Raw genomic sequence first — 9,709 nt, 5'->3', positions numbered from 1 at the left:
GCTCCGGTCGACATTGGTGGAGTGACTTTCATGTGCCAGGTACTGGCACCCACCTGGTCAGCCCACCAGGGTCTGACCCTCCTCTCTGCCCTCTTGGCTGAGATAGTTGGAAAATTGCAGTAACTACCACCATGTGCACCATGTACGTCACTGTGCTCCAGATGATAAATCATGCACCCAGCCTTGCTCTGCCTCCGTTTCTATGTGTGTGCTATAGACAAAGACAGAAAGACAGAGAGAGGAGGACAGCTGTCTCATCCTCCCTGTGTGCTAGTTACTACAATTTTCCAACTCTCTTGGCTGAAAGTAGCCAGAGAGCAGAAAGGAGGGTTGGACTCCAGTGGGCTTCACATAGGCTTCATGATAAGGCGAGGAGTTCATCTAATTGAGAAGAGTGGTTCAGACCCCAAACACCCTGAATCCATCAGTTTCCTGAGCATTAAAGTGAGGAGTCTGCAATCAATTAGTTATGTCTGCCATGAGAACAGCATGGCACAACCGTGGGGCCCGAGCAGGCGCTGCTCTAAGATGGAAACTGAAGTGGTGTTTGAGGAAAAATTATGAAAGCAACTGGATAAAGCCATTAACTTTCTTATCTCAAGGGCCTGAAGTAGCTTGTGACATGTCCTGAGATAAGAACCCACACTGTCCCAACCCATTGCCTGGGTCACCCAATGGCCTCAGACACCTGTGAAAGCTAAACCCAAACCTGTGAACCACACCCTCTAGCTTTATGGCACCACTCCCAGCCTCCAGCCTCTCCCTTGGGCCCCATGTGGCTGCCAGCTCACTGTCTATAGTGCATTTCAGTTAAGCCATCGTCTGAGTAAGCCTTGGAAGGGGCCAAAGCTGGGACACGAATCCTGTCCGGAAGCAAGGTCCAGAGGCTTCTGGCCCAAGGAGGTGGGCACGGCTCACGCTGAGCAGCCGAGGCTCCCTGATGTGCCGTGTCTGCTCCAGCGTCTGCATGCACCTGTTGCCTCTGCTTGGGCTGGTTCCCCTCGCCTGGGCAGCCTGGAAAGCTTCTAGCTCTGCAGCACTCACAGCAAAGCCCCCTGCCCTCCCTGGCCCAGCTCCTCTGAGCTCCAGCAGCCACTTGGATAGCCCCATGCTTTGCACTGATTTCACTGTGTTGTAAACAATCTGTATGCGAAAACTCTCTCTCCTGGGCTCCATTCCTGGGGCCCATCACAGAACGACTGAGTCTCACCTTTGTGCTCACCCCCTGCCAGCCATTGTCTCCAAGTCTGTCTCCCAGAATGCATGGAAACAGGGATTTGGTTCCTTTTTGTTTCTCATGGTGCTGGCACAGGGCCAGGTGTCCAGGTCACCCTCAGTCCCAAGTCACAGAAGCAAGGCCCTCTTGGTTTCTAAAAATGTACCTTTTGCAATTGTTGAAGGAATGCCTTCTTCAACCCCTCCGCAAGGCTCTGGAGGACCTTGGTTTGCTGAACTGCGAAGTAACCGCTGAGCTAAAGCCAGCCCCTCTGGAGGACCTTGGTAGGTGGCTCCACCAGTGTGGATGGACGGGGTCCCTCTCTGCCCCAGGAGCAGCAGGGGCCTCCAAGCAGCCTTCTGTGTTGCTCCTTGTGGGAGAAATTCTTACTTGGGGCAGCAGCCAGCAAAGCAGAGAGGCAGGTACCTGTTTTAGTGCTATAGGGCTTGGCCTGGACACCCTCTGTCATGTGTGTGATAATCATAGCACAACGTCGAGATCAGCATCTGATCACCATCCATGGCTTCTTAAACACGTACTATGCGCCAGGCACTGAGCTACGCACTTTTAAATGCATCACTTAGTTCACTCTCTCACAACTCGCTGGCATCAATCTTGCTTTACTGTTGGGGAACGGGAGGCCCAGAGAGGTGGTGCAAGGCAGTAATTTGAACCAAGGCCTCCCTCCTGCTCTCCACAGCTCATGCTCTCACTGTGGCACCTGCTAATTCTGTAGCACCCAAGCAGGTCTGGGTGGGCTACCCTGCCCCCATCCCAGGAGGAACCCAAGCTTCAGGAACCTCCTCAGGAAAGACCCCACGGGCCATGACCTTCGAAGATCCCCCAGAGGCCACCTGCAGGCATACCTGTATTAGTTTTCTGTCGGCATAACAAATCGCCACCAACGCAATAGCTTACCACAACCCCAGTTGCGGGTTCAGAGTGCTGCAGGTCAGACATCCAGGCAGGCACTGCTTGGTAGGTCTTCTGCTCGTGGTCTCACGTGCTGAAAGTCAGGGTGTCAGCCAGACTGGGTTCCTGCTGGGGGATCTGGGGAAGAATCTGCATCCACGCTAATTTGTGTTGTTGGCGAATGCAGTTGCTTGCAGTTGCAGTTGTAGGATTGACGTCCCTGTTTCCTGCTGGTTGTCGGCTGGGGTCACTCTCAGCTCCCTTGGCTGCCCACATTCCTTGCCACGTGGGCCCCTTCCTTTCCCAAATCAGCAGTGGTTCTCATCGTCCAATTCCCGACTTCCACTTTGGGAACCAGATGGAGAAAACACCCTACTTGTAAAAGGTTCATGTGATGAGGTCAGGCCCATCAGGTTAGCGTCCCTTTCTCAAAATGAACAAGTCAACGGTGCCATCAAACACAATCCTATCATAGAGCAGAGTTCATCATATTCACAGCGGCAGGGACTGTGTAGGGCGTGTACACCAGGGCTGTGGGTCTGGGGACCATCATAGAATTCTGCCTCCCACAATTTAAAAAATTAATTCAGCATCCGTGCTTACTTTTCCAGGGAAAATCGCACCATATTGGGCTGCGGTGGGGCATGGAGAGGGCCACTGGCTTCACACAGCCTTGGTTCAGAATCCTGGCTCTGATCTCCAATACCTGATGTCCTCGAAGAAGCAGCCTGACTGTTCTGGGCCTGTTTACTCATCTGTAAAATGGAGTGAGGGCCACTTGGCAGGGAAGCTGGAAGGTTAAATGGGATCATGCAGGTAGAAATTTTGGCAGAGCCTGACCCTGGGGGCCTGGACAGTAGATGATGCTGCTGTGCACGGTCTTTTAGAACAACCCAGCCTTCTGTTTTGTTTGAAGCAGGGTGGGATCAATGAAAAGCATGTTTTTAGGCTCAAACACATCTGAGTCCACATCAGGAATCTTCCAGAGTCCAACTGTGGCCAGCGAGGCCCTGAGTACTGGACAGGAGACATGCCATGTGCTGACCAGTGCCCACATGCTGGTGGCTGCAACCTGGGCTGGCTGCTCACCAGTCACTCACAGTGGGCAGGGTCAGGGCCCAGTCTGATCCCTAAGAGCAGGAGGGTTGGGCATGGAGTCGTGGCAGGTGGAACATCATACGCCCATGCCATTGGAGCTGTGGTCCCTCCTTGGCAGTGCTCTGAGGGAAACTGGCACACCTGTGCCCCTCCCTTTAGAGTCTTTGGCTTCCTCATTGTGTCTTAATGCAAAAGAGCAGCCAGACTGGCATGGATGATGGGAGGAACCTTTTGGCTCAGACAAGGAGTGTCAGAGAAGGGGTCACAAAGACAGCTCTGTAGGCTACGCCAAAAGCAGTAAAGGGTAATGTTAGGAGCAGGTCTTGGTGCAACTGCCTGGGTGTGCCTCTAGGTTCCACTGCTAACTTGTTATGTGACTGGGCTACTCTATGCTTTAGTTTTCTCCTCTGTAAAATGGGAATAACAGTAGTCCTAGCTCGTAAATTGTCAGGAGGATTAAATGAAATATTGTCAGAACACCACTGACATGTGGTGCTTGTTCAGTACAAGTTATCCTCACCATCACCAACATCATCACCACCACCATCATCATCACCATTATCATCCTCACCATCATCATCACCACCACCATCATCATCACCATCATCATCACCATCACCATCACCATCACCATCATCATCACCACCACCATCATCATCACCATCATCACCACCATCATCATCACCATCATCACCATCACATCACCACCATCATCATCACCATCATCACCACCATCATCATCACCATCATCACCACCACCATCATCATCACCACCACCATCACCATCATCACCATCACCATCATCATCACCATCATCACCACCATCACCATCACCATCACCACCATCATCATCACCATGATCATCATCACATCACCATAACCATCATCATCACCATCACCATCACCATCATCACCACCATCACCACCATCATCACACCACCATTACCATCACACCACCATCACCATCATCAACATCACCACTGTCATCACCATCACTGTCATCCCCACCACCATATCACCATCACCATCATCACCAACATCATCACCACCATCACCATCATCACCACCACCACCATCATCATCATCATCATCACCACCATCATCATCATCATCATCATCACCACCACCATCATCATCATCACATCACCATAACCATCATCATTACCACCATCATCATTATCACCACCATCACCATCACTATTATCATCCTCACCATCATCATCACCATCATCACCACCATCACCATCATCACCACCATCATCACCCCATCATCATTATCACCACCCACCGTCACCACCATCATCATCACTATCATCATCATTACCACCATCATCATCACCACCATCATTCTCATCACCATTATCATCCTCATCGTCCTCCTCATCATCATTATCACCATCATCATCATCACCATCATAATCATATAATCATCATCATTACCATCACCACCATTATCCAGCATCATCTCATTATCACTATCACCTTCATCACTATTACTGTCATCGTCATCATCATCATCATCACCATTTCCTTTCCATCATCACTATCACTATCATGATTACCATCATCAACGCCATCATTATCACCATCATCACTATCATCACCATCACCATCACAAACTCGTCATGATTTAACAGGTGGGCTGGCACTCTGAATGTTGAAGACAGAGGGAGAAAATCAAGCCGGGACAGTCAGATTTCTACAGTCCTCCCTAGCAGGACCCAGGTGGGCTGTTGGGGGTCCCAGAAGCAGATATCAGCCCAAAAGATGAGCTTTGATAATCAGAGTGAGGCTATGGTGAGACTGAGTGACACAAAAGAATCTAGGGTTGTTGGAATGCTGACAGCAGACAAAAGTGAGATGAGGTATCTCCTGACACCACCCCCTTCCATCTGCTCTCAGACGGGGCTCTTTTGCCAGGCAAAACTGAAGTCTTATGCCACCTCCACCTCTACGTAACCTCAGACAGGCTTCATCTTGTCTCCTGGCCTCAGTTTCCTCATCTTTAAAATGGGGACATGTCAGGATCTGCCCTCAGCAAGTTGCTGGGGGTCTGCCCTGAGCAGCCGGTAGATGGCGCTAATGGCTGGTGGTTGGGTGGGGGGAGGCTCCCATAGGGGCTCTGGAGGCCCCAGTAGGGCACTGGGGAGACCGTCCCCGATTCCCTGGGGGCAGAGCAGAGCTCTTGTCTTTGCAGGAGCTGCAGATTCTGCCTTGGGTATCTTAGAAGCTTTGCACAGGCATCTCCAGCTCAGCAGGAACCAAATGCCATCCTGTCTCCCCACCTCACTGGTGTCACCATCTTCCTGGGAGCTGTCCGCATACCCCTCTCCTTGGCCCTCACCTTTAATTTGTCCCTGAGTCCTATCAGGGTCACCCTCTATCTCACCACCATCTCCCATCTAGGTGAGCATGGGAACCTCCTCTCACACTCCCTCCAATTCCCCTCCACTGCAGTTGGGGGAGGCTTCTAAAATGCCAAATATAGCCCAGTCTCTGCAATTTGCAGGGTCCCCAGCCCTCGGGATAAAGTCCAAACCCCTGACAAACCTGTGAAGCCCCTCGAGGCCCTGTGGGTCTGCAGCTAGCTCTGGGCTGCAGCCCTGTCTCTGGTCGCAGTCCAGTTTCCACCAGGGTCCCGGGGCACTGAGCTGCCATCCCTCTCTCCCCTCTGCTGGCTCCTCCTGACTGCCCGTCTTCCCCTGGCCTCTCTATGCTTCCTGCTGGCATTGATAACAGTGTCCTGGAGAGCTGGGCAGGAGGGCTGCCTTGGGTTCCTACTGTGTGCCCCACATAGTGCAGGGCTTGACCCTTAGCAAGTGCTCAGTACACCCATGTGGAATTGGGGGGTGAGGGTAAAGGGAGGAGGAGGGAAGGGCCAAGAGCTCCCTGTGCTCAATGAAGAGTGGGACTTGAGCAAGTATCCATTTTTAGTACCTCCCAAGATGTGTACAAGAGGCCTGGGGCCAGCAGAACCCCTTGCCCCTGCCCATCCCCCTCCAGTCTGTGGGGGTCCACTCCCAGCTGCCCAGCCGTGAGGCCTCCGTGGCTCAGCTCCTCATCTGTTAAGTGAGGACAGCGGTCGTAGCCCTCACAGCGAGACCACGTGGGTTACATAACTTGTTCTTAGGGTTCCTAGCTTGCAAGAAACCCCTAAGGATGTTCTATACTCCTAGGCCCACTATTGTTCTTAATATTACCCAGGAAACGGTGGAGAAGCGAGTAAATAAATGAATAGGTGAATGAATGAACGAATGAATAGCACCCTAGCCCCACGGTCTCCTGGGGCTTCAGGATCCTTGAGGAGGTTGGCTGTGTAGGTTCCCCTCAGGTAGGACCCAGGTGAGCTGGGGAGTCTTAACTCACCCAGGGCAGGCCTTAAGGTTGGGCATAACCATGTGTGGGCTCTGCCCTGGCCTTACTTAACCAAGAGAGGGAAATGCTGGCAGAGAAGAAAGTCCTGCCCACCAGACAGCCCCATATACCTGGGGTAGACCCACCCCCAAGGAGCCCCACCCACCTGGGCTAGCCCCACCCCAAGGAGCCCCACCCACCTGGGCTAGCCCCACCCCAAGGAGCCCCACCCACCTGGGCTAGCCCCACCCCCAATGAGCCCCACCCAACTGGGCTAGCCCCACCCCCAAGGAACCCCACCCTACTGGGCTAGCCCCACTCACAAGCGGCCCCACCCACCTGGGTTAGTCCCACCCAGCAGGCAGCTCCGCCTACCTTGGCTATCCCCCTCCGAGTTCTTGACTTGATTCTCCTGTTATTGTCCTGCAAACCCACATCCCTACAAAGCAGGAAAGTGTGCCTGGGAGAGGCCATGTGAGTGGGGAGCCAGCCCAAAGCCAGGCGTCCGGGGTCTCCCTCACCTGAAGCTGACTTTTTCCCCACCTTGGACAGAGGGCGAGAGATGCCATCCCCACTGAACCCAGTGCTTTCACCAGCCATATTAGCTCCCACCCACCCCCCTGTCGTGGAAGCCTCGGCTGTCACACCTGCAGGGCTGGGGCGTGCATGGCCTCAGGGATGGCCTGTTCAGCTGCTGAGTGACTCGGGTCCAGGTGCCTCACCACCTGCTGAGCTCTGTGTGCTTTCTGGGCACTTCTGCTCATTGCCTTTGGGCTCAGTGAAGAGTCTGGAGTTTATCTGGAGTGAGGTGGTCGGGCCTTGGTGAGATCTGAGCAGGTAAGAAGCAGGGTCTTTCTTATGTTTTAAGGAGAGCTCTGTGGCTGCTGGGTGGGGGATCAGCTGGAGGGGCAGGAGGGCAGCAGCTGACTCATTACAAGGCTGGGGTCATCATCCTGTGAGAGCCGGGCATGACCAGTGCAGGCCGGTGGGGTTGAGGGTACAGACCAGTAGGACCCACAGACGGCTCGGGAGTGACCAAGCCTCTGCTGAGCTGCCCAGGGCCCCTCCCACCTGGAGCCCCCCAAGGTGGTGCCATACAGCCAGAAGCCTCCAGGCCCCACCCAAGACAGCCCAGCTGGCTTCTGCCCAGCCACTGTCACAGAGGGCAGCTGTCCCCACGGTCCCTAGAGGCGGCTGAGGACCACGGTGCCTGGAGTCGTCTGTGGCTATAAACCAGGAGGAGAAGGCAGCCCACTCCTTCCCCAGAGACGGGGAGGCTGGGGCTGCCTCGTGGATTTTGGCAGGCCCCAGCTTCCAGGATTGTGAGGTGAAGACGTGAAGGGACCCTGGAGGTCATGGGGACCCAGGCACAGAGCGGCGGCCTCTCATCCTCCCCACGGTCAAGGAGGTCGGTGCCTTCCCGGGGTGGGTTGTTTAAGGTAGGATCCTCCTTCTCTTCAGAGTCCATTCAGGAGCAGGAAAATTCATCTCAAACCCTAAATCCAGCCACATCACGCCACGCTTAACACCTCTAACAACTTCCCCCGGCACTTAGGACAGCATCTGGCTCCTTCCCTCGGCTGGTGGCCCTCAGGGTCTGCGTCACACACACCCCAGCTCTCCTGACGGGTCTCTGCACTCGCTGTTGCCTCCGCCTGGAACAGTCTTCCTGCTGGTGTCATCGTCTCCGTGGTGCGTCCTTCCTGACCTTCCACCTCCACCAGGTGCCGACACTTCCCCTACCCCGGTATCCTCTTCTTGCCGGTGGGTGAATGCCACCTGCTGATGTCTGATTTATTCATTGGTTTTCTTGTCTGTTGTCTGTCCCCACCGGGGACAGGGACTGGTCACTCATGTTCATCCGGCAGACCGGACACTTTGTGGAGGGCTCCAAAGCTGGCACATCCCGGGGCCTCCTCTGTCTCTCCCAGGCCCTGTGTGTTGCAGTGAGAGGAGCATTTGTGTCTCTGTGGTTTGCTGCTGGAGCTAATGACCTGGAGAGAAACAAGGGAGACAAGGGTGTCCAGACAGGTGCGGGGCTCAGCCAGGAGGCAGAAGACGTGGATGTGTCCTGGGCCAGCGCCACCAGGCACTCTGTGTGGCACTGGGAACAGGAATTCTGAGAGTTAGTCTGTTAAGGGTGGCGGCTATTGCTCTCCTGGGAGAAGCCTTTCCAGTGGGCGCTGAGCAGGCTGTTAGCTCGTGCCCTGAGGAGGTGCATGGGTGGCCTGGGGTCTCCACAGAAATTACACGGGCGCGCATGGGTGTGGCTCTGTGTTCACGTGGGCGAGGACTTCTGACTGGTGTCAGGGCACTCTGCATGACCCTGGCAGAATCAAGCTGCCCCAACTGTGGAAGGGGAAGAAGAGCATGCGTGACCCCCCACCAGCACCGCACCCCTCACTGCTCCACCTGGGGCTGCCTCTGGGGGTGGCTGGGTCCTGGCTGACTGTTGTGACAGTTGAGGCCAGGGGTGGGGTGGGGCATGGGAGTTAGGAGGACTGGCCAGGTGGGGCACACCGTGTGCCCACCCCCAGTGTCAGGAACTTCCCCCTCCTCCACCCCCTCGTCCTCCTCCTCATCATCATCCTCACTTGTTGAGGACGTCCTGTGTGCCAGGTGGTTTATATGCCCAGCCTCATTTAATCCTCAGAATAACTCCATGAGGTAGCTACTAAACCCCCCCACTTAACAGATGAGGAAACTGAGGCCCAAAGAAGCTCAGCAAGTTGCCTAAGGTCCAAGTTTCCTCTCCCAACTCTCCTACCCTCTCCTCTTCCTTCTCCTCTCTCCCATTCTTCCCTGCCTCTTCCTTAACTAGACAATTTTTTATCGAGCATCTCCCAGGTGCAGGCATGAGCCAGGTGCTGGGAAGATCACGATGATCCAGCTCCTTCTGGTCCTTTCCTTAGCTGGTTAGAGGCTGGGAGGACACGCAAGTTCAGCTCCAGCCGACTGGGGCACTGGTGGTAGCCCCTGGAGAACTTGTGCAATGGGGCTATGAGGCTGAATCTGGCTCCAGGAAAGCACGTTGCAATCCAAGAGTGATGTCTGCCATGCGCACAGGCATGGAGAGTGAGGCACCTGTGCTGTCTTCTCGTAGACCCTAGACTGGTGGGGCCTCTGAAA

At 54.4% G+C, this 9,709-nt stretch overlaps 1 protein-coding gene across 1 annotated transcript; it reads left to right on the top strand.

Moving 5' to 3' along the window:
- The first annotated feature begins 8,169 nt into the window (after nt 1-8,169).
- Nucleotides 8,170-9,181, top strand: MYEOV (myeloma overexpressed). Its single transcript, XM_025357034.1, is given in 7 exon segments — nt 8,170-8,303; nt 8,400-8,657; nt 8,659-8,716; nt 8,718-8,997; nt 9,000-9,055; nt 9,057-9,135; nt 9,138-9,181. Coding segments are annotated over 6 exon segments (741 nt in total). The 5' UTR covers nt 8,170-8,303; nt 8,400-8,433.
- The last annotated feature ends 528 nt before the right edge of the window (nt 9,182-9,709 follow it).

Source organism: Theropithecus gelada, chromosome 14 (genome assembly GCF_003255815.1).
Source record: "Theropithecus gelada isolate Dixy chromosome 14, Tgel_1.0, whole genome shotgun sequence".
Taxonomy (NCBI): domain Eukaryota; kingdom Metazoa; phylum Chordata; class Mammalia; order Primates; family Cercopithecidae; genus Theropithecus; species Theropithecus gelada.
This window is presented reverse-complemented; position numbering and strand designations above follow the sequence as displayed.